This window comes from Pantherophis guttatus, chromosome 6 (assembly GCF_059756535.1).
Source record: "Pantherophis guttatus breed Tessera chromosome 6, ASM5975653v1, whole genome shotgun sequence".
Lineage (NCBI taxonomy): Eukaryota > Metazoa > Chordata > Lepidosauria > Squamata > Colubridae > Pantherophis > Pantherophis guttatus.
The window spans coordinates 80,954,180-80,980,407 of record NC_142068.1 but is presented as its reverse complement, the minus strand read 5'-3'; the positions used below and the strand labels follow the sequence as shown (position 1 = coordinate 80,980,407).

The following is a 26,228-nucleotide window of genomic DNA, read 5'->3' as shown; positions in this document are numbered from 1 at the left end:
GGCAATGCAGTGATATTAACTAGCTCTGATGATGTTACCTAATTTGGGTAATAAAACATCTGCAAGGAAACAACCAAGCTCAGAGAGCATCAAGGACCCCTCATTTCAACCTTCAGCTACAAATATTCTCCTTTATCCAATATCAATTTTATAATATTAATCAAAAATGATGCTTGAGTTTCTTCAACAATTGATAAATTGATCCCGTTATATCTTAAACATAGATGTATATTAGCGTGTTATCTAGCCATACATATCATCTTTAGTAGATTAGATTAACAGAGTTGGAAGGGACCTTGTAGGTCATCTAGTCCAACCCCCAGCCCAAGCAGGAGACCCTACACCATTTCTGACAAATGGCAGTCCAATCTCTTCTTGAAAGCCTCCAGTGATGAAGCTCCCACAAGTTCCGAAGGCAACTTCTGTTCCATTGATTGATAGTTCTCACTCAGAAAATTTCTTCTTACTTCTAGGTTGAATCTCTCCTTGATCAGTTTCCATCCATTATTCCTTGTCTGGCCTTCAGGTGCCTTGGAAAATAGTTTGACCCCCTCCTCCTCAAGTATTGAAAGACTGCTATCATGTCTCCTCTGGTCCTTCTCTTCACTAGACTAGCCATGCCCAGTTCCTGTAATCATTCTTCATATGTTTTAGTCTCTTTTAAATCTTTTAAACTTTTCTGTCATATACAGTACATAATTGAGAAAGCTCTACACTGAAACGGGGAAACTAAATTTTAGTGAGCATTAAAATCACGAAAGGCAAAATAGCAATGCTTTTTCTATGAGCTTTGCATTATGAAACTTAAAAGAACTAGGCTTCATCTGTTTAGGATTTTAAATGTCTATGTTCATTGCTTATTAATAAAATTTAATATTTTTTCTCTTAAGATGTGAAAGAGTAATGTTTGTGATATTTACAAGTATGCCTAAAATTGTTTCGATGATTTCATCATTAACAAGTTTTGAATAGACCAGCAGAAAGGTAATATTTAAAGCATCAGACAAGTAATTATCAGTGGTTCAGCTGTCTACAAGGCCTGACAATGATTTACTAACATATGGGTAGATGAAATATATATTCCAAAAAAGGGTTGTAGACATGGTCATTTTGTAAGTTTCTTTGTCCTGTTGAGATGATGAGTTTATAAGTTGGAGGTAAAATTTATCTTTGCAACCCTTCTTCTATCTATCAAACTGAAGTAAGTATCTGGAAAGTAAAAAGAATTAGTCTGAAGTTATTTTCTGTGGTAAGATAATTATAATAGGATTTTTTTTGCATGTTGCAATACATGATTGGGAACAATAGAGGGAGCATAACAAGCAATCAGAATTTTTTTCAAATGTGTTACACTAACAAAAGAGCCATTGCATTTTAATTTAAAAGAAAATAGCAGTAATTAATTACGTAACTACTAGCTTCTTCATCCAAAAGTTATCAGTCTCAGAAAGCCAGAAGGATTTCATTCAAAGCAACAGCAAAGAAATATAAATAATGTATAATAACACAACTATCTGTGTGGCTATTCCTCCCCCCTCCCTTCTCTCTTTTTATCCTAAAGCTAACATCCTGTTGGCTGGGGAATTCTGGGAGTTGAAGTCCACATATCTCAAAGCAACTAAGGCTGAGAAACGATCTAGAGCAGGAGTGTCAAACTCATGTGGTGACAGCGTCGTCACATGACGTATCGGGACTTTTTTCCCCTTCGCTAAACTGGGCATGGGCGTGGCCAGCGTGTGACGCATCCGGCCCATGGGCTGAGAATTTGACAGCCCTGACCTAGAGCATTACATGTTGCCAGAGAAATGAATCAGAATGTTTCTGGGAGAAAAATGGGACATTTAGGGAACCTAAAATATTTAATGGGGAATTTTCAACGTTCTTAATAAATATGCTAGAGCTTTTTCTCCAAAATATGGGAATCCAGACTTTTACTTTTAGAGACCATTTGGCTCATTTGGCTGAGTAGTGTCCCAAATTCCTGCCATTATGTCCCCACTAAATACATGTTCTTATTCATGCATATGGAGACACCAAATAAAATTCACAGGTACTGTCTAAAGATGTTGAAAATAGAAGTGACTTCATTTAACATTACTGGAAAGAATGTTCCACCTAGTTCCAGGAATGGCATATGAGTCAAATGGTATAATTAATAAAATAGAAATTGAAGGTCTCTCCTCTTCCTAAGAAGAGTGCAAGCATGAAGCCTATTTTTTTTCCTTTTCAGAGAAATGCAAATCATAGGTTATCGTGTTAGCCAGTTACATAAAATACAATGCATTTCACAGCATCATAATTTTATTATGCCATCAGCTTTCATGTAACATGTGACTGCTTCATTAGATAAGGAGGTGTCAGTTACATTTCTCAAGAGCCTAAAGACAGATCTGTATTTGCATACAGCTCAAAATATTCATCAGCTTTGTTTTAGCAACCTAGAATCTCAGCCTTTAATATAAAGATAAGTATAAATATTGTTGATGAAGGGAAACAAGCTTAAAAGAGACCATGTTACCCAAAACAAAAAACTTGTATGGACTTAAGATACATTTGTATGATCAGATCCTCTAAAAATACCTAGCTGCTGAAAATTTCGTTTGGATTTCAGGCAAAGTTTGATTAGTGGGCATGTTGACAATCAGAATGCTGGCTCATGCATGAGGCAATCTATGCTATGATTGGTTGCTATGGGTATAAAGGGGGAGTTTCTCCCTTTCCCCCTTTTTTCTTCTGTGTGCCGTTAGATTTACTTCACGATGTTCTTGTGTTCCTAACTATCTTGTATGCTGTAAATCTAAATGTTAGTCGTGAATGCGACTGCTTGAGGGCTTCTGGATTGGAGCTGAAAGGCGAACGGAAGCAGAATGCCCCCTCCCACATGTTGGGGTAATAGATGAGAGCACAGCCATGCTTTTCCAACTAAATTGTAGACATAGGCTTGGCAGGGTCATTTGAAAGAGGGTAGGGGTTTTTCAGAAGTCAAAATGGTAAGCGTACCACACAACAGAATGGTCCAAGAAGAAAGAAGGTTAAAAACTGGCAAATGTCATATGTGTTGTTTTGAGTCCATTTTTGTCTCCTGGGGACTACCTGGACTAGTCCCTGCAGTTTTCTGGGCAAGCTTTTTTCGGAAATGGTTTGCCATTGCCTCCATCCTATGGCTGAGAGAGAGTGACTGGCCAACCACTCAGCTAACTTTGTGCCTAAACAGTCTCCCATCTGATGCCTTAACCTGTTTGTTTGTTTGTTTGTTTGTTTGTTTGTTTGTTTGTTTGTTTGTTGATTGATTGATTGGATTTGTATGCCGCCCTTCTCCCGAAGGACTCAGGGCGGCTCACAACAATAAGAAACAGAAAATTCAAAAGTTAAAAGACAAATTAAAGCAGAATATCCAATAAATAAGGTTAAACGTGGGAATACAAATTCAAATTTAAGATTTAAGAATTTTAAAAGCTACAAAATCAGTTTAGAGTCAACCCAGGCCCGCCCGTTGGAAAGCCAGGTCTTCAAGGTCCGGCGGAAAGTTTGGAGGTCGGGGATTATCTGGAGCTCCAGGGGTAACGTATTCCAGAGGTTAGGGGCTCCCACAGAGAAGGCTCTCCCCCTAGGGGTCACCAGTCAACATTGTCTAGCCGAAGGTACCCTGAGGAGGCCAACTCTGTGGGAGCAAACCGGGCGATGGAAGGCTACTGGTGGCAGGAGGTGGTCTCGCAAGTACTCTGGTCCTAGGCCATGTAGGGCTTTAAATGTGATCACCAGCATCTTGAATTGCACTCAGAAGACAACCGGGAACCAATGCAGACCGCAAAGGAGTGGTGTGACATGGGAGTACCGAGGAACCACTATACCAAATTGGCTGTCCACGTCACAATAACTTTGAATTCAATGTCAATCCCTCTCTAACAAAACATTCACTCCAAGTGTTCTAAGAAGCAACAAGTAAAAAGATCTGCTGCGGATTTTTGATAAAAGGTATTTTTGGATTGCGTCAGTAGAAAATTATCTTCCTGCAATATATGAAGGTGATGTGCTTCTGTCTGTTCACCAAGACACGTCTGGCAAGGCAGTGCTATGTTAAATCCATAATCCCCCAAATGGTAGGACATAGCCCAAGCATATGTCCTGACTTGTCTTCCTCTCTTGACATTGTTTTGATCTGGCCAAATTGATCCAGAAGAGATGTGGTGCCTATACTATTAAATGATGTAGCTTTATTACATTTCTTACATACAGGATAAACAAAATCACTCTCTGAGCCTTTGAAGTAAATGGTTCAGTATCAAATGTACATTCATAAAGGATAAGTGCTAAATAGTCCATGGTGTTTATAGGGCCATTGATTAATAGGGCAATCAGAAACTTCCTCTTTAAGGTCAGCATGGTTAAACATGCAAATTGAGAAGAAGCAAGGAATGAGATTGAAAAATGGCTGCTCAATGTTGAATCACACCCTGAGATGTCCTGAATAGGAAAGAAAAATAATAAAGGCTGTAATGAGAGCAGTGGTGAAATCTGAACCGGTTTGCTATCGGTTCGCTGGCCGCGCATGAGCGTTGTGTGCCAACCCGTGCTGCGTACATGCTCATGAGTGCTGCGTGCCAAACGCACGCTGTGCATACATGCGCAGTGTGCATCAAACATGTGCTGCGTGTGCGTGCATGCACAGTACACACCAAAAGGAGGCTTGGGAAGGTAAGAACAGCAGTGAGAGGGGATCAGCTGTGCCGCGCGATTTAGATTCACTAGAAAGCAAGATTTCCTGTTTCAGCACAGCTGATCGTCAGAAATATTAGTTCGAAGGAACCAGTAGCTTTTTATCACTACCAGATCACCCGAACCGGTAGTTTTATCACTACTGGTTTGCTCGAACCAGTGCAAACCGGTAGCAATTCACCACTGAATGAGAGGTATAACTTTGACGTCAAAGTAGGTATTGTTTTTCTGCCTTGGAAACAGAAGACAAGCAGATTGTCAGATGAATTTTCAAGGGATATATAAGCAACCAAGCCTTCCTCTGAAGATGTGCATCCTTTGGACCACACAAGAAAGAAACTTGGAAGCTTTTCTTACTTGTATATAACCAATACGCCATGGATTTATGTTGGTGTTTTTTCCCCCTCCTCTTGAGACAAGTTGTGCCACATATTCAATTTGTCACAATTCACTAATCATTCTGGGGCTAGAACCAGCCAGCACCTACTGGCCATGTTAGTTTGGTGTTGACATACCTTTTTTCTAGTACAGTCTTCTTTGACCAGTGAGAGGGTCCGGGCCTTTCAGATCCGGGTCTCCCTCTTGTAGCAATAGCAATAGCCTTTATATACCACTTCATAGTGCTTTATGGCACTCTCTAAGCGGTTTTACAGAGTCACCATATTGCCCCCAACGATCTGGGTCCTCATTTTATCAACCTCAGAAGGATGAAAGGCTGAGTCAACCTTGAGCTGGTGAGGATCAAACTCCTGGCAGTGAGCTGAATTAGCCTCCCATACTGCATTCTAATCACTGCGCCACCACAGCTCCTATGTTTCTGAGTTGCTCTCCAGCTTAGAGACTAAATGGGCCTAAAGTGCCAAAGGCATCAGGGATAGGAACAGTACACTGGAACAGGAGAAAAAATGCCAGTTCTTTATATACTACTTCCAGTTCTTTATGTACCCAGTGCAACCCACACCATGCTTGTTGGCTGTTGCTTGGGCTGATTATGGAGACAGCTTTAACGTTCTTGGAGGTTAGTGCTTAATCAGCTTTTAAAACCTTTTCAGTATGAACTCATACCTAAGTGCATAGTTGACCCATCCTCCATTCCATGTTGGGGAGAGTGATTGGTGGATGTTTTCCTAATGGCTTGTGATATTCAGTAGGAAGTGAGAAAGGGAAAGCTAAGGGAATCCACAAATCCCAGCCCTACATGTTGTAAAGAAGGACAGTATCTATGGTCAATATTATTCTGGTGGCAGGTTTGGGATATTTGTTGAGGGCAGTATATATTATGGCAATAGAGTTTTCCGCCACTGGTCAATGTGGATGAAGCGTTAATATTTCAGAATGTTGTGAGCAGCCCAATGCTGTGTAATTTAGGGTTATGAAGCTTAAAAGTCCTAAATTCCTCCAAACTCCACTGGTTATCTTCCAGATGTTTCAGCATACAAAATGCCAGGATTCCAACCAATATGGTGTTTGTGCTAAAGAGAAGCACTGGGTTGGAAAAGGCTAATTGAAACCATCTGAGCTTTGAAAATACTCTTAGAAAGTAATCTGATAGTAAAGTTAGGTTTCACATATAATTTGAGTGAACTAGAGAGGAGGAGGAGGAGAAAAGAAAGAAGAAGAAGAAGGAGGAAGAGGAAGAGGAGGAGGAGGAGGAGGAGGAAGAAGAGGAGGAGGAGGAAGAGGAAGAGGAAGAAGAAGAAGAAGAAGAAGAAGAAGAAGAAGAAGAAGAAGAAGAAGAAGAAGAAGAAGAAGAAGAAGAAGAAGAGGAGGAGGAGGAGGAGGAGGAGGAGGAGGAGGAGGAGGAGGAGGAGGAGGAGGAGGAGGAGGAGGAGGAGCTAAATAAAGGTATTGTCTACTTTTCAAATAAAACCACTTGATTTGACATGACTCTGCATTAAACCATACCAAACTCAGTTTGTATTTTCTCATGAATGAGTCTTGCCAAGAATGCTGAAGCATCAAGGGAAAATATTCCAGGTTGGGGGGCAGGGGGGGAAGAGAGAGAAAATGTTCAAATCTCCCACCGCCACAGCAGTGAAATCCTTTTGCTCGATATTACCCTGTCCAATGAAGAGAAATGTTTCACAGGCACATGGTTTGTACGTCTCAAAATAACTTGGGACCTGCAAAGTGACAAATGCTATTGCTTCAGTCGTGACAGGTTGTCCAGCTTCTTACAGCTATCTTCCCTCAAAAACATAAAGTTAACTTTTATTTTCTGACTGATGGAGTTAATTATTTGAAGTTATTTCAGTGCCAAAGAACCTGAAGAAGCACCATCACTTTGGTTACTTTAATCTCTTACTTAGGAATCATTGTCACTGTGCCAGAGTGCCAGAGTTGGATTTCAACATCTGGAGGAATTAGAAAAGGTAACCTATTTGATTTTCAAAAGTGGACGGTGTTTTGATGAAATGGCGCATGTGCCCAGAGGGTTGGTGGGATCCATAATATGTCATGTTGCTAATAATTGTAGATATATTACCCAGAGTCAAACTAGATTAAAATAGAAACAAGAATCTTCAGAATATGAAAAACTTGTTTCTTCATATGTGTTGAAAGGAGTTGTTCCAAATTCTCCCCCTCAAATTCCCATGTATGCTTGTTTGGTTATTTTGAGCAGAATGCTGATTTGTAGAAATGGCACAGATGTTAAAATCCGTTTCTCCGCCTGTGATTTTTAACATAGTTGAAATTGTTGTTTCATCATCCCTAATTAAGAAACCTCACAGATCATTTATCTTATTTCCACTAAATCCTGATTAATATGACTTCTTATTTAAAATCTAATGTGTGTGAGTTTACATGGGAGTGAAATGGGGGGGGGAGAGAGAGGGAGAGAGAAAGAATGTGTCATGTAAAATGATATGGCTGGCTATATTTAGTGTCTAGAGATCTGCTCTGTGGATTAATGTACACAACAGCTGAAGGAATAGTCTTGCTCGAAGAACATTACTCTCTCAACCCTCACCGTCCCCTCTCTCTTTCTCTCTCTCTGGAAAAAAAAATGTTTTTGACTGTCAGTGGCAAATGTTTGGCATGCAATTTTAAACAGCGAGCAAAGCAGCGTCATGAATTGAGAGAAGATCATATAGGAACTTTATTAGATTAGGTTTCCAGATCTCTTATTGGACACTTAACATAGAAAAATCTTCTTTGTGAAGTTCTTCTTATGTTTAGATAAAATCAATTTTAAAAAATTTAAAATCCTAGATTTATAAAGCAAAACTGAGGAAACGAACTATGTAGATTATGTAAAAGCCTTATACAAACTGAAAAGTGTAGACCAGGAATGGCCAACCTTGGCAACTTGTGGATTTCAACTTTCAGAATTCCCCAGCCAGTTATGGTGTAGATTATGAATGTAACCCTCAACAAAAATATTCATATCTGAAAAGTTCTAAACTGTGATTGTTAAATTGTTGAAGATGCATTTCTGAAACCATATTCTGGTATGTCTTCTTGAAAGATGATGCTGGAATAATTAAAGAATTGCAGTTCAATTTTTTGAGGCATCAATTTTCTATAATAAGTAATATGCCTTTGAAATATTATTTACAGCTTATTTCATCTGAAATATTATACTTAGGCTTCAAACCAATAATGGAAATTAGTAGCAATGACTCAGCTTAAATTGTAGCATTTCACTATAGGTATATTTGTCACTGTGATGATGATGATGATGATGATGATGATGATGATGATGATGATGATGATTTCAATCTTCAATTTGATTCACAGTCTGGAACTCATAAAAACTTAACTTTGTTAAGTTTTTGTTTGTTAACAAAAACTTAACAAAGACCCAAGAGCTATTAAGACAATAGGGTGGTTTTTTGCAAAGTCAGGATATTCAGGTCTAATAAGTTCCAAATTTCCATGTCTCTAGGCAGCCCTTTGGGTATTGCTCCAAGGGCTCCTATTATTTTTGGTACAACCATTGTACCAAATTGATTTCTTCCTCCGTAGTCACTCAACTTCAATTTGCAACAGTTTCACAGAATCTTGACATGCTATTTTTTAAGAACTTTTGTCAATTTGGCGTTCCTGGTAATTTTTGCTGTATTCGAACCCAAACTTTTGGCAAAACTTCCCATGTATGATGATGATGATGACGACGACGATGTAGAATAGAATAGAATAGAATAGAATAGAATAGAATAGAATAGAATAGAATAGAATAGAATAGAATAGAATAGAATAGAATAACAGAGTTGTAAGGGACCTTGGACTTCTAGTCCAACCCCCTGCTTAGGCAGGAAACCCTATACCACTTCAGACAAATGGTTATCTAAAACTTCCAGTGTTAGAGCATTGACAACTTCTGGAAGCAAGTTGTTCCACTGATTAATTGTTCTATCTGTCAGGCAATTTCTCCTTAGTTCTAAATTGCTTCTGTCCTTGATTAGTTTTCACCTATTGCTTCTTGTTCTGTGCTCAGGTGCTTTGGAGAATAGGTTGACCCCCTCTTCTTTCTGGCATCCCCTGAGGTATCAGAACACTGCTATCATGTCACTCCTAGTCCTTCTGTTCATAAGACTAGACATATCCAGTTCCAGCAACCATTTTTTATATGTTTTATCCTCGAGTCCCCTAATCATCTTTGTTGCTCTTCTCTGTACTCTTTCTAGAGTGTAGAATACTACTACTACTACTATTATCTTTATTCATTAAATATGAAACTCAGTCAACTGAATATTCAAAAATGCATCACAAATACCATTGACTGGTGCTAATGGTTGATATGGGTTGCTGCCAGCGTCCTAGGTATCAACCAAGTACCTTCTTAAGATGTACGATGTTGTTGTTGTTGTTATTATTATTATTATTATTATTGGTTAATCTTTAGTGAGATTCACAGCCTTTGAGGCTGATTAATAGCTCAGCAGCTTGAGTCCTAACCAAGGGCCTAGGAACTGTTGTTGTTGTTGTTGTTGTTGTTATTATTATTATTATTATTATTATTATTATTATTATTAAATATCCAAACAGAAGAGATTATGTCTTAATGCCCCCCACCCACTAGGCTATCAATATTTTGTGACATTTAAGCCAGAGATAGTATATTCTAAACTATCTATGGATTTGTGATTATATTATGAAGCACTGTACTTCAAGTAATTATTCAACATATCAAAGTGGTTAATGATTCAATACCAGTAATCCCAGAATTAGTACAAACAGAAGTCACCTTTTGCTTCAGTTTGGAGAACAACTGAAATTCTAGAAATCATCTCTTCCCAAATAATTATATTAAATCAGTAAATTATTTCTTTTACTGTAAAAAACCTCGAACAGAAATTTTCTATGCTTAGAATATATTCAAAACTGCAGCTGAGCTATGAAGGAAAGTCCAATATTTCTTTCAATTACTCTAGCATTTTTGATATCTTCTCATTTCTAGCCAAGGCTTCTTTTTGATTTAAGAATGTCCTTATCAACACGTAAGACAGGAAGGCCACCAGACTTATATTAAATATTGCTTGATATTGCTAGATTCTCTTTTCCACTGTCCAGACATTGGAGTAAATTGTGCCCTTATATCTGTTCCACTATTAATCCTATCTGATATGTGCTGCTACGTGCATGGTTACAACAGAACAGCATGTAGCAGACAGTTTAATAATGCAAAATATGAGACAGAAATTGCCCTGCACTGGATGTAGTAGATCCAACTGTACAGAACTTCCTGAAGCTTCTAAGAAATGCAGCTGCAATGGAATACCCCATGGCTAACATCTGAGGTCAGTGAGAAACTGATTTCAAACCCAGAAGCTGCAAGGTTTTTTTTAGAATTGGTGGCATTATTTGATCTGGATAATTTGGGCTTAGTTCCATACCTGACTTCCAGGGTTATAGGAGTACCCGTAGGGTATGGTTCCATACCTGAATTCCAGGGCAGATCTTTATAGGAGTATCCATAGGGTATGGTTAGAAATGGTCAAGATAACAGCACTGCACCCTTTAAAAACTGGCAGAACTTCAATTGCACCATTGCAGCCACCATCTTGAGTTTGTTTTTACTAAAATCCTGTGGACATTCTTGTACATTCAGCAGGACATTAACTCATTTTCTTTAATTTCTTGAAAATAAAAACATTTATCTACTGTATCACGTCAAAGTCACTTTTTCCACACTTGTGATTTTAATATATGTCAGCCTCTTCTAATGGCAAACCCAGAACCCAATTTATTTGTTTTAAACCACAAGGTCAGCTTTACATATATTTCAATATACAGATCCATAACATAACGTAGTCGTTGATAGAGCTTCATTTTTAATGTTAAGTAGGAACGTTCAGTGCCCAATCTCCAAATTTGTTCTAGAAACCAGTGCAGTCTGAAACTTAACTCTTTACATGCATGCCAGCTGGAAAAAAATAGCAACATTCACCATGTGCAGTATGCTATTCTGTTCCATTCCTATAGTTAGCCATCATGCCTTTGGAGAATTGGACGTAGAACTTGATTCTTTCTCTCTTATTCTGCCTTCCAAAACTTAGGGCACTTCCTCCCACCTCCCCTACATTCTCCTCATCTCTTCCTATGCCAGAACAAACATCTTTAGTTGTTTCAGTCGTGATATTTTCTATTTCCTTCTGATAGAATTTCTGTCATAGCATCCTTTACTAATGGTGTAGTTGCTGAACAGGTCAGAGCTGGGATCCGTCTGGCTTTGCTTTAGGATAAAGTCTACTTGCTCAGTAAGCATTTCAGCTTCAGATGAAGGAGAGACAAGACACCTGCATTCATTTATCCACATAATGCAAGATCAGTCTAATCCAAACTGTTTTCTCAAGCTTTACACAGGTTCTAGATGCTTCTTTGAAGAACTGTTGGACTTTTGTTTTAAAAAACATGACTAATCTTCTCTTGAGAAAGTGCTAGTCCCAGGCTATGGAAGTGGTCAATTTAAAATGGGAAAGAGAGACAACTTCTGTCAGCTATTTCAGCCAATTAGAGGCTTTCTAATTCTTCTGCCCACAAGTAGTTTTACCTACAGTAGCTACAGTTTTATTCTTTTGTTGGGACAGGCAGCATTTTACCTGCTCCAAGAAGTACTTCCAGGTGCTATCAGCTGCAGCCGCATTCACTGCCAGCTCCCTTGTAGCACTAGCTGAGGATGGAGTTTGCTCATTATCTCATTATTCTCTCCTATTTTGCCCTGTTCCTCTTCTGTTCTTCTCACTTCCACGGGCACATCACAAGCTTAGAGAAGGGTGCAGGATGAAATAGAAGGGAGCTCTGTACCACTTTTCTTCCTGCTTTCCTCTTCATCCTTCTGGGCCACTGAACTTTCAGCTCACCTTTTTGTCAACACCAAAAGACCATTGGGCCAGGATTCAGAAATAGTACAACTAACAGATCACAGGCAGGAAGCACCCCTATACCTTTGGCCTGTTAGTTAGACAAGTTGATGGGTGTCTAAACCCATCATCCCAAGGACCCACCTTCACTCACGTATCCCTGCCACACCCTACATTAGAATGATGGGTGTTTTCTTGACACAAGGCGAGGGATGGTATGAGATAAAATGAAACTTAAGAATCCACTGACGACTTCTAGTGTAAGCCATCTTAAAACTGAAAGGATGGCACCACTTACCAGCCTCACTGTTGGGGGCAGAATAGATCTTGGCCAACAAGATAGCAAATGTCATGCCAACATTCATTTTATTTATTTATTAAATTTACATGCTGCCCATAACACTATCGAGAGTGACTATGCTCAACATACTTTTCTGCTGGGATAAGAACTGGGAAATTGTGCTTCAACATGTCTGTCTTTCTTTCTGTGCTTATTCACCTCTGATCCTGTCCCAATTGAGAACTTATTTATTTATTTTATTTTTATTTTATTTATTTTTTCAAACATGTACGAGATAACAGGTATAAGTATAAACATGAATATGAACACAGGAAATGGATACGAATAAATGGGGACAGTAGGACTGGGATGGTAGTCACGTTGATGCGCTTATGCACGCCCCTTACAGACCACTTAGGAATGGGGTGAGGTCAACAGTAGACAGTCTAAGGTTAAAGTTTTGGGGGTTTGGGGAAGAAACCACAGAGTCTGGTAGCGCATTCCAAGCATTGACCACTCTGTTGCTGAAGTTGTATTTTCTGCAATCGAGTTTGGAGCGGTTTACCTTAAGTTTGTATCTATTGTCTGCTCGTGTATTATTGTGGTTGAAGCTGAAGTAGTCATTGACAGGTAGGACGTTGTAGCAGACAATTTTGTGTACTACACTTAGGTCAGACCATAGGTGGCATAGTTCTAAGCAATGGTGGGATTCAGCCAGTTCCCACCACTTCGGGAGAACCGGTTGTTAACTTTCTGAGCAGTTTGATGAACTGGTTGTTAGAAGAAATCATTAGGGCAGAGAACCGGTTGTTAAATTAAATCCCACCACTGGTTCTAAGTTGTCCAAGCCCAAAATTTCAAGCCTGGTGGCATAATGTATTCTGTTGTGAGCAGAGGAATGGAGTATTCTTCTCATGAAATACCTCAATATTCAATACTTTCATATTGTCTCAACTATAGCTCAAAAAGCTAGGGCCTAGCTATCTTTGAGACCGCCTGCTACTACCGACGACCTCCCATCAACCCGTGCACTCCCACAGAGAGGGCCTCCTCGGGGTGCCATCAGCCAAACAGTGCAGGCTGGTGACTCCCAGGGGGAGGGCCTTCTCTGTGGGGGCACCCACCATCTGGAATCAGTTGCCCCCAGAGATAAGGAGAATCCAAGACCTCAGTGCCTTCCGCCGTGCCCTTAAAACCCATTTTTTCCAGCAAGCCGGGCTGGCTTAAGAAGAAATTTTTTAAATGTTTTAATTGGTAGTGTTTTTTAATTGGGACAAATTTATATATCTTTTAATTGTTTTTAATATTTGTACTGCATGTTTTTAATTCTGGCTGTACACCGCCCTGAGTCCTCAGGGAGAAGGGCGGTATAGAAATTGGAAATAAATAAATAAATAAATAAAAAATAAAAACAGGGCATACATTAACTGTGAATTATCATATAATGAATCATTGAGGGACATCGGCATCTCATACCTAAATTGTTTGCAGCCATTTTTAAAGAGAGGAACCATAAGGTTCATTATGCAGACTAAAAAATACATGTGCCTTCTTATATTGTATGGTTTTATTGTTGCTGTGCAGTATCTTAGGGCAATGCCAGTAAGTTTTGTAAGTTTTTTTTAGAGATAGACACATTTCCAAATCTGTATAACACACGGATATTTTTTAAAATAAGAGCAATAAGGGATCTTTTATAATTACATCAGTATTCTGAAAAATATTGAAATCTTCTTTTGTACTTAATCGAAGAGGAAAAATATCTGATAATTTTAGAGCATCACCTAACAGTGCTTTCAAAATCATAGAAAGACTCAATTAGTATATTTTGCTCAGTTGATCAATATAAATAATAATGAAAGCATGTAGATAGAAAGGATTTAAACCATTAGTATGCAATACTTTGATAAGGTCTGTTGAAACTACAACTAAAATTTCAATTACTTCTCCTGTTCCATTAAAGGGAGTATTAAGCCTGTCCTTAATACTATGTCAGTTAATTTTTTAAAATCACAAGTAGTTTGGAAATAAATAGGGAGTCAGTAAGAATTAAGAATAAATCATATCAAGCCAATGTATTGTAATTTAATATACTATTTAGTGATTATATCTAAGAAAGAAATTGACAGCAAACATCTAGGCAACTAAAATGTCAAATTATTTTCAACATGCCAAAATCCATATTACAATAGTTTTATTGGTAAAGCAATGCAATGCAATGCAATGCAATGCAATTAAGCAATGCAATTGTCAAGTGAGATATCACGTGACCATGACGGACATGCTGCCTCTTGTCTACTGCAGTCATTAAGCAGGATATCACATGACCACAACTTATGACTTTACTGCTGGCTTCTGTATTGAATCTGCTTCTTGGAAGCTGGGTATGAAGCTTGCAAATGGTGGTCATGGGATTGTAGGGTGCTTACAGAGTCACTGTAAAAGCCTTCCAGGTGCAAAATCACTAAACAAGGCAGTTGTTAAGCAAGGACTACTTGTAATGGATCAACCACAGAATCTGCAGTTACATATAGTGCACCAATCAATAATGTGTGATCTAAAACTGTTACTGTGGAGAAACAAATTTTGCTTTACCATCCATTTTACAAAATTGTGCTTCTATTGGTAAGCAAAAAGAACAAGATTGTGGTTATGGGGAAAAGAAGAGAGAGAAAACTAGACACTGTATCTTTATATTAACAAGTAGAAATACTTTGAGATAATGTTCGAAATTAAATAAAATCTAAGAGTTGGGAAATCATGTGGCTTTACTTAAGAGCTGGAGATGTGCCCTTAAACAGTGAGACCCCATTTTAAGTCAATATATGCCAAACATGCTTCATTTTGTATTCTCCAAAGCAAGTAACAAAGGATAGGTAGCCATATCTAGAAATTCAAAATATGGCTACCTAGTTTTATCCACCTACAGTATCCAGATTTATGTATCGATTTGAATGGAGTATAGATTTGAATGGAGAAATTACCTGTTATCTGTTATTTTTGTCAGGCATGGAAGATCAAGTCCACATATGAAGGTACAATTAAATTGATTTACTGCTATTCATGCCTATGCACAGGAATAATATCAACTAATGATTAGCACCTGCTAAGAGTTAGATAAGGATCCACAGATTTCAAGAGGGGTGGGACTCAGGGGTGGGTTCTACTTACCTTTATTACCGGTTCACAACGGGGCCGCGCACACACCCTCGCTTTGCTTGCGTGCTCAGAATCTTCCTGATGACATTGGGGTCGGTCGGTGGAACCTCCCACTGGTTTTACTACCAGTTCTATAGAACCAGTTCAAACTGGGGGCAACCCACCACTGGTGGGACTTAGTCCACTTGTGGCTATCTAGAAATGCTATGCAGATCCCTCCTTTAACTCCTACCCCAGATTCTGCCACTCCTTCTCCTACAATTATAGGATATTCTTTAACCAGCCTTTTATAAATTGGGATTATAACTCCAAAAATTCCTAGCTAAAATGGGCAGCATATCTTGAAGACCTTGTGCTGAGAAAAATGCTTTACTTCAAGGATGAATACGCCTTTAATACAAATAAAGCATTTGTAATCTTTGAAGTTCAGTTTGGGCTCTTGTTTCTCTTTTTGTTATCCACTCAAATTGAGCACCCATAATAATTAAGTAGTCTTAAAAGCACAGTTGGCTGGAGAATTCTGGGAACTGAAGTCCACCAGTCTTAAAGCTGCCAAGTTTGGGGACTCCTGGCTAAGAATATTTGATTGATGGAGGAGAGTTAAGAAGAGCTCTTTCTTATATAGTAAACAGGAGGAATTGAATGGCTTAACTTGCATGTTTGTTGCTCATCCTTTATTTATAAAAATGTAATTGGTTAAGAATTGCATAAAATATTAGCATTCAGTTATTAATTGGTCTAGGTCTAGGCAGAGCTTGGGTTATTCTCTGAAAATCAACTGGATGATGTACCTGTATCTTGAAACAGAGTGATTATTTAGAGGATCAGAGTGCTATTAAATAGAATGTTGACTAAAGAGTCAACAAAATATTGCCTAAAATCAAATATATACTATTAGAAAAGGATTAATGCCTGGAGTATAATTCTGGGTAAAGAGATTTAGGAGTTTTAATTGTTCACAAATGAGCCAGAAACATTTTGGTCTCAGTGAGAGACTTGGTTTGGGATGATTAGCAAATTCATCACAAGTAGAAGGTGATACCAGCTAATAATGCCTTACTTTGAAAGGACAGTGTTGCTCGTTCTACTGGTAACTTCAGCCAGAGAATTTATATTGAAGCGCATCTCACTAAAATCCTTTAAATAAAAGCATGGCTTCAAACAAAGCCCTGTAACCTTTCCACCTAGCATCTTCCAGATGCCTTTGATTGCAATCTCATTACTCCACTATGGGGGATAAGAACTATAGCCCATCTACATCTGAAGGTCATTGACTTGGCAAAGGCAGGCAGAAGAATATTCCACAGCAATCCTCAGTATATTCTTCCACTCATGTGAGGTATTGGCAAGTGCTCCTTAGTATTTTGCATGAATTAAATTTCATGCAAATTTGGGAGAGCACAGTCCCCATGCCTACCTTCCAACTGTTATGGCTGGCCTAGAAGTACAGTAAAAGAAAACATAACACAGGCCAAAAATTATTCTGAGATACTAGCTTGTCTCTCCTACCTAAAAATACTTCCAATTAAAATTTTATTTATTTAGTAATTTAATTATTAAAATATATGTGGCCCATCTCCCCTACAAGGTGACTCTTTAAATTATAAATCTATTGTTGCAAATTTTGAAATTTTGACAGATTCTCAATGAGTGTAATCAATTAAGGATATAACATCCTTGTGGGATCATCCCAACAAGAGAATTAGATGAACCTTGCGGATTTTCTAGTTCTAATTTCTCCTTCCATAGTTGCCAAATAGATACTTCTATGAAGCCCACAAGTGAACATAATTAAAATACCATTCTACCTGTTGGCAATCTCAGACTCCTCCTTTTGACTAGAAATGATTTATTATGCAGTGTCAAATTATTTTCGGCTTCAAACTACCACTTTGATAAATTTCCTCCATAATAATCTTTCTTTGATTTTGTCTTCCAATGGAGCACTCACTGCCACTGTAATAGAGTCCATCACCTTTCTGCTGGTCTTATTTCTTTCCTTCCACATTTACTAGCATTTGGGTCTTTTCCAGAGAACTGTGTCTTCAGATAATAGTTGATATTAGGAATCTTCCTACGATTGCACCATCAACTGCACTGATTCTGGTGTTTCAATACAGCCTCCATGCCACAACCAAGAGAGTCACATTTTATTATCTGACTGCTAACTAATTATTTTTTAACTAAAGACACAACAAAACATTACTTTCAGCATCATTTGAAAATAGCAAAGAAATATTTGATAATGTGGTATATGATGCCCCTGAATGGTCCCTATAAAACTGATAGTTTTAGCATTAGAATAAACAAAATTCTTTTCAATATACAAAAATAACATAATTTTCTATTAAAGGAATGTATCACGTGATACATTCCTTTACGTGTATCACCCCAGTTTCTGGATATGCTTTAGTAGTGAAAAGAATAGCTAAAACATCACCCTTTATAGCCGTACTTCTCAAATGCAGGCATTGACTTTGATTCAGATTGATGGTATGATCCACGATCCCAGACAGATCATGGTAGAATAGCTCAGCTGATTTACAATCTGGCTCACTGCCAGCTCTGATGCACAGAGCTTGGAGGGGGGGCGGTTCCCGCTCCTAGGAATTCCCTTCGCTATGTTCCCTGGCTCCTGGGCTTTTCCTCCCTACAGGTGCTAAGCCACGATGACTGCAGAATGTTTGCCCACCAGGCATCCTAAATAGAGGAGAGAACTGGCTTTTATGTTCATGGTGTCCTACTCTTCTGTTTTCGATCACAAATGCTCATGCACCAAAGGGAGGATGGAGACATAAGCTCAGTGTTTGTCAACTTTAGCACACATTAAGATGTGTGGACTTCAACTCCAAGAATTCCCCAGCCAGCCATGCTTGCTGGTCAACTTGAAGGAGAGTTTTTCTAAATCTACATCCACAGTTCGCAGGTGGGGTCAAGTCAAATAAGGGCTGTAGAGAAATGGATGAAAAGAATTAGTAATAATAGGCTGGCTCTATAGAAAAGTCCTTGGAAGGTTCGCAGTTATGGAAGCCCTTATGATTGAATGATTTAAAAGTTCTTGAGATATTTACATTTATCTGCCTAGTCAAACTTTGATTTTAATAACCCAAGCTTTGATTAGTGAGAATGGTTGATTTTTATTTATTACTCAAAGGTAATTGTAATTATTATTATTCTCTTTTCTACTGTATGTAATCAAATTTTACTCGGTATTGGATACATCTATTTAATGTGAAGGATCAATTTCATTCTAGGGATTAAGCCCTGATTAAAGTTATATCAAACGCGAATCATCACTTTGTAAATTCATTTATAATTTTTACATTTTCCAAAGTGTTACTGTTTAAATTCTAGAAGGCCCAAATGTATTCATAATTATTGGTTTCATCATTAGAATGGATGATGGTTAATTAACTAGTTTTTTAAAATGGTGAACAATCCTAGTATTATTTGTCCTAGACTGGTGTTGAATTTTTTGTTTGTTTTTTTTAAAGTCTTTGGATGTGTTTGGGCCAATTATTTCATTGTCCAATCACCCTCACAAAATTTTAAGAAGGCTTAGACTGGAGGAGAGAGCTCCCCCCAGAGATACCGAGGATCCCGGATCTGCGCACTTTCCGCCGTGCTCTTAAGACTCTCCTATTCCAGCAAGCCAGCCTGGCCTAATTTTCTCTCCTGTTTTAAAATTCTTTTAAATTGAAATTTTAATCTGTTTTAAATTATTGGGATTTTTTAATTGTCTTGGGCTAAATTATTTAATCTGGTTTTAATTATGTCTTTTAACTTTTGTATCTATGTATTTTATTTTGTGCCTGTTCACCGCCCTGAGTCCTTCGGGAGTAGGGCGGTATACAAATCTAATAAACAAACAAACAAACAAACAACCGGGAAAGTAATGAGTATACATGCATAGAGTTATCAAGGTTTATTGCATAAGGTCTATTAGCTTTTACAAAAATAATATAGATGAATAATATCAGTAGCTTAGAAGAAAAACAGATTTAGTTCATGTACTTACTTTTAAAAATTTTCTGTATGAAATTAACATTCAGCATGTCTGTAGAAGATCCCAAAGGTGCTTTTTCAAGAGGCAACTGGACTTTCTGGTTTTTCTTTGAAGAGGTTTCACTTCTCATCCAAGAAGCTTATTCAGCTCTGACTGGATGATGGGGAATGAAAGGATGTCTACTCCTTGCAGACAGCTTGTCATTTGCATTCTTTTTGAATGCAATTCTTTGGATGCTTCTCACCCAAGAAGCTTCTTTTGAGAAGCAAAACATCTTCAAAGAAAAATCAGTAAGTCCAGTTGCCTCTTCAAAAACCACCTTCGGGACAACCATGACTTGGATGACTGAGAATCTCCATAAACATCTGTAGAGGATCATAAAAAGTCAAGCTGGCACCCAGGACCACCTGATCAAAGTCCTGCCCATGTAAAAATGCCACTTTGACTTGTTTGGCCATCTCCAGTGATCATTCCTGCATTCATTCTTAACTTTCACTGCACTGTGGGTTTAAATACTGGTCAAAGATTCATTTCCAATCTCAAGAGCTGGCACAGCTAATAATATGTCTTAGAAACTCCAAATTTATAGAGAGAGAGACTGTTTTTTTTTTTCAAAGCCCATGGGACAACATCAGGAAATGGTGGCGCTTGCAGAATACAATAAACGCTCATCAAGGGTACAAGTAGACTATAGGAGTGCACAGATCTAAATCAACTTACAACAATAAATGTTGACAGCCACATTATTTTTTAAAATTGTGGAAAATTCCTTGTGCATTAAGGCTCTGCTCTTGTAAAGTTACAGGTAATCCTTAACTTACAACCATTTGTTTAGCGACTGTTCAAAGCTACCGAAGCACTGAAAAATATGCCCTACAACCAGTCCTCACTCTTAAAACCATCACAGTATCCCAACAGTCAGGTGATCAAAATTTGGTCACTTGCCAACCAGTCCTCACACAGCCATTGAAGCAACCATTGCAGCATTCCTATAGTCATGTGATCAAAATTTGATCACTTGGCAATCCGCATATATTTACAACGGTTACAGCATCCCAGGGTCATGTGATTACCTTTTGGAACCTTCCCAGTCAGCTTCCAAAAAGCAAAGTCATTGGTGAGAGCCTTCATTTAACGACTATACGATTCACTTAATAACTGCAGTGATTTGTTTAACTGTGGCAAAAAAAAGGTTGTAAAATTGGGCACAAATCACTTAACAATCACCTTGGCCAGCAACAGAAATTCTGGTCTCAATTGTATTTATAAGTGAAGACTACCTGTTGTAATGTTGAAAAACAAACTATATTCTGCAGCACTGTAACCTCTATCAAGATATACTGTATGTAAAGAGCTACTAATGCCTCGTCTAACCTCACTTTCATTTTTATGTTCAGTTTTTATTAATGCATAATGACCACAAAGTGACTCTTGAAAACTTTATTTTCGTAGCTTGAATATTGCTGATAACAAGATAGGGCAAGCATGACTGTACAATATATTTTTCATCCTGTAGGCCTCATTTTATTTTTTATGTTCTATTTTATAACTCTATTCTGTAAATTTATTCAATAAGCCTTATTTACCCTGGATCATGGATCTGTAATGAATTACAGATTTGTTTGAGCTTCCATCATTAAAACAGAGCAGATCTTCACCTCTCTTAGGTGAATCCTAACTTTTATTGTTTGCTTTTTTAACAAATATCAAGTCAGCTGTGCTTGCTGTTACTTATGAAAATTTTGCCTATCACACTTGTGACGTTTTTTCCCCCATTTTCCAAGCTTGGCTGATGTAGCACCTGGCTAATGACCTGGACTAGGTTTGCAAGCTAAGCAAGGAGAGACAAGTTACAGATATGACCACGAGAGAGTTGCAGGGCTGGAGCATAGACTGAGAAATTGAAAAACATGCTTCTGAAAAAGAGGCCATCACCATCAGAAGTGGGATTCACATAATTTACATACTGGTTTGCCCAGCACTGAAAATATGAGCATGCACGCCTCCTCCTGGCCTTCTGCGCATGTGCTTTGCCTTCCGCACGTGTGCTTTGCCTCCCGCACATGCGCCCAGCCTCAATAGGACAGCATAGAGCTGGGGCGGGGGCGGGGGGCAGGGGGGCGGGCCCACCCGCAATTTCCGCTACCGGTTCACTTGAACCGGTCCAAACCAGCTAAATACCACCTCTGATCACCATGCATGATGGTATCCTGGCATTCATTTCTAGTTTCACCTGAGGGAAACTTCTTGTTTTTTTATATCCCATGTGTCCAAACTATTTCTTGCTTTCCATAAAAATAAATGGCCTCATCATCCCAGGCCAAAAATATCTAGTAAATGAGGTCAGGTTCTGATAATTGTGGACATGATTTTGCTTGAAGAAATGGCAGAATGCTTTAGGAAGATTTCCAGATTTTGACAGGAAATTGGCAGTGGTATTTTAATGGTGAGTTTTTTGGAAAACGTCAAGGAGTAGCATCAGAGAAAGGGTCAAAAAAGGCAAGATGGTGGCTACTATCGTGTGATCATAGTCCTGTCCTTTTTTACATGTGTTTCTAATCATATGAGTTAGGTCCACCATCTTGCCTTTTTTTCACCCCTCCCCATAGACACCCTTGAAAGCATCGTAGTCTCTGTTCTGTATACATTTGGGCCTCTGTGCACATATTTTGGCTATGCTACATCAGTTTCACCAAAGAATATGGTCATGAGAGCAACAAAGTAAATATTTTTTAAAATGCAGAAAATTAACTATTTAAGACAATTTAACTATTTAAGTTACATATAATAGTTATATCTCCAGCTGCAAATTATGGCAAAAACTCAAATGACACCTGGTCTCTGTTTTAAACAGAGGTATATTTGTTTGCCCAAAATCAGTAACTACGGTAATTTAACTGACTTTGTGACTAAGTTAAGCAGTGTCCTTAAATGTCAGTGTGGAGTGTGGAGTCATCCACTGTTCATCCTAAGATTAGATATGGTGAAGAGGTCACCAGGAACAGCCTGTGTTGATGAGTAGGAGTGAACTCAGCTGTGTGTGCTTCACAGTGTCTCTAGGATCCATTAAGTAGCATAAGATATTATCTCATTTCAATTCTGGTAATAAGACTCAGTGCTAAAATGGATTCATCCAGTCTTGAATGGTCCATATTTATTCTAAATCAGATCTTCCTGACATTTTCTATCCCAACTTCTATCTCAAATATATACAATTTTGAGATTCAGTGAGAGCCAAAATATACTGTAAAGTGAACTACTCACATAGAAAGCAATGAAAGAGATGATAGGGCACAATTCCAAAGAGAAAATTTCTTCAGACATTCTAATGTTCAGGGATTTCCAATCTTTTTATAAAAGCAGGGATGATCAACCAATCAATTCCTGGGTAATTTTGCTAGAATTTCTCATCCCCCTCAAACTGTCATTAGGGCATGGCAAAATACTGAATTCAAGCTACATTTTTTTTAATTATGAGCATCTGTTTATAAAAAGATATTTGTATGACATATATGCATTCAAGTATGACCACTTGCTGCTAGGAATAGTCATATGGTTACTGCAGAATCTTAATTTGGGAGGGCAAAATAGTATTATTATACATATAGTAAATCAAGCCCAGCTCTCAGTTTAAAAGAATATCAGATGTACGGCAAATAAATGCCTCTTTCTGAAGTACAGTAACTCCAAGCAAACAATACAGGACTAGATGGATGAAGGACGGATAAGGTAAATGAATGAATAAACGGGACAAATTCTAATAGAGAATGGTTGAGAATACCATTTTGTGCAGCAAAATTTACTTTAAGCCTTTAAGAAAGTGAGAGTACTTCCAAATAATAGAGATGCTAGCCTTATCAGATCACAATTAAATCTGGAGCAAAAGAGGAATTATATACAATATCTGTTGATCAATTTCAGTAGAACAGTTTCCTTAGCCTGATAGCTCCAGTTTGTTGGATATAACTTAATTCTCGAGGGGGGGGGGGTTGATAAAAGTTGTTGGTTGGGGAAAGCTATAGTAAAAACACCTCTGTCCATTTCTTTAACTCAGTATTAGAAAAATATGTATTTTATGAGGTTATAGTCCTATTTGTACTCTTTGTTAACAGCATGCAAGACAATACTTCTGAATCTTCAACGTCAATAACTCAACTTCTGAGAGAGAGCTATTTAGCTGAAAACAGCCATCAAGGTAATAGTGAAAGGAGTAGATCAGAATCTTCTCTGCATTCTGTCCATTCTGGGAGTACTTCCAGGGCTTCTGATGAGGTAACTGGCCAGGATGAACTTCCAGATCTTTCTGCCTTTTTGAGCCAAGAAGAGCTAGATGAGAGCGTGAATTTGGCCAGACAAGCTATCAATCAAGAACCACCTGAGAACAGCCAAGAAGAAGAGCAGCAGATCCACGTGTTCTTACCCTCCGAGTTGAAAAACTCTGAAAATATTATTTCAAAGAAGAAGCAGTTCCCATCTACGGCTTCACCAACTTCAGGCAACCATCCAAAGAAGCAGCAGCCATTTGGATCAGAGACAGAATCGAAGAAAGAGTTGCTCAACAAGGCTGCCGATTTTATTGAGGAGCTTTCTTCTCTTTTCAAAGCACACAGTTCAAAAAAAATCAGGCCCAGGACATGCAAAAACTACAGGAGCAAACTTGACTCTAAACACAAGGCCAACCAAGACAATTCATCTGAAAACAGGGAAAGGCCTTGTGTTCCAATATCTCAAGAATCAGATCAAATCCAGCCTTCACTGGAAAATCCAGCTTATCCTCAACAGGCAGATGTGGAAGTGGTCCATACATTAGAAAATCCAGAATTAAGCACAGATACATCAGTTGCACCTTTTTATTCTGAGGAGCCAATAGGTCAACCGCCACATTTTACTCAGAAACTGAAAAGCAGAGAAGTCTCTGAAGGAACCAAAGTGCAGTTGGACTGCATTGTAGTAGGAATACCAACACCTGAAATCAGGTAAACATGTCCCTATTTTATTTATGTACTGAAAATAAATCTTCGTGGAATGGGCGACTGTAGTTAAGTACCTTCACTATTTGGTCAGTTCTCTACTAGGACCCACCATTGCTCATAGACAATTTTGTTTCAGTACTTATTCCTTTTAGGATTATTAGAAATGAAGAATCACTTATGAACTACATCTCCCTTAGTGCTGTGTCCACGTTCTGCAAACTTTCAGGCAAAACACTTTCATTCACGTTTGTTTTTAAGGTGGTGGTGGGCAGACCACAGAGTTACATGACTTATATTTCCCCAACATGCTGAGAACATTCTGTGAAAATTCAGTGGCAAAATGGCTATTTTTCAACTTTGTGATGTTCTTTTTCAACCAAAACAGTGCAAAGAAAAGAGAGTGGAAGGCAAATATTAAGCCCTCTCCAAATCCCCCGAATCTGAAATTATACAGCAGAAATTCACCCATTTTGCATCTAAATTTTCTTGGCATATGTAACCCACTTTGAAATCATTTGGGTTGTTTACATTGGAAGTGGAAGCAGTTTGCCTTGCAACAACTTCCCTCTCTCCATTCCCATTTTAAAAACCTTCCAGTAAAAGGGGAAATGCTTGCAAGTGTTCTCCCATCCTTCCAAGGGCACCCATAAGACAAAATTTGATTTTTAAAAAATCAAGATGTTTATTGTGACTACTGTACTTGATCATCAACCCCTTTGTTGGTCATTGTAGATGCAATACATGTAAAAAGGAAATGGGGCTTTAATTGTGTGGCTGCTATCCTGACTTTTAATACACATACACAAAAATACACACACACAAAAATACACACACACACCAACTCTTACACACACAAATTGTAGGAACCCATGAAATCTCTGCATTGTCCATGTCACTGCTGGTCACATCTTTGCTTTCATCTTTGGGACTCAATCTGCAAAAGGCTCAGATCAGCTTAATGATGTATCCCAAGCACAAATTGTTGTATATTATTTACAATTTTCCCATTTTTTGCCATTGCTCCTTCTACTCTTATTTTAAGAGGGAAACACTGGATTTATGGTTTTTAGTAAAGCACCAGGAACACTGCAATTCTTGAAAAGGGATCCTGTGACATTATTATTGAATTTTCACAAATTAAAATTCTCAACAAAAAAAATCAATTACACCATAAATCCTCAAAGGTCATGGTTTTCCTTGTGCATACTGCAATGTATACCCAGTTACTAATATTTAGTAGAAAATATATACCCTGTTAATTATGTTCATTTTTAGTAATTTAGTAAAAAATTAATCCTCTTTTGATGCCTCCTCAAACAAGTTGATGGAGTGACATTCAAGAAAAAAATGACTGTGGTGTTTGATAACAGATACTGTATATTCAGTGGAGTAAAACAATGGATGAGAGAACTGTTTCAAAAATGGACAATATAGGTCTTTAGCTAAATCAAACGACTTTCTAAAAACTATGCTTCTTTTCTGTGGTAAGACTGCATTCTTGCAATGTGTAATGTAACTAGAAACCAAAAAATGATTTCTAACTAAACATTAAAGATCATATACTTCAGACATTAGCACTCTTAGTCATTGCATCATCTTATTGATCTGGCATGCTGGGGAAGGCGTATACTCAGTGGCGGAGAGAGTTTGAAATCTTTGCATTGTATATACTGTATATGGCATTCCAGGTGTAACACTTGTGATACAATGTCATGCTTGAGAACAACTTCTTGACATGTTGGACAGTTGCCATAGTCTTTCCCAACATGGCATTTTCCAGATGTTTT

General features: G+C 38.1%; 1 protein-coding gene across 3 annotated transcripts in view; it reads left to right on the top strand.

The window, feature by feature from the left end:
- MYPN (myopalladin) overlaps positions 1-26,228 on the top strand; it is a 90,309-nt gene that overhangs the window by 11,384 nt on the left and 52,697 nt on the right. For 2 of the 3 annotated variants that reach the window (XM_034438670.3, XM_034438667.3), the window contains exons 1-2: positions 6,830-7,088; positions 23,581-24,444. In XM_034438670.3, coding sequence (XP_034294561.2) covers positions 23,582-24,444 — 863 coding nt within the window. In that variant the 5' untranslated portion in view covers positions 6,830-7,088; position 23,581. Of the gene's footprint in view, positions 1-6,829; positions 7,089-23,580; positions 24,445-26,228 lie in introns of those variants that run through there. The other variant, XM_034438668.3, reaches the window with a different exon arrangement.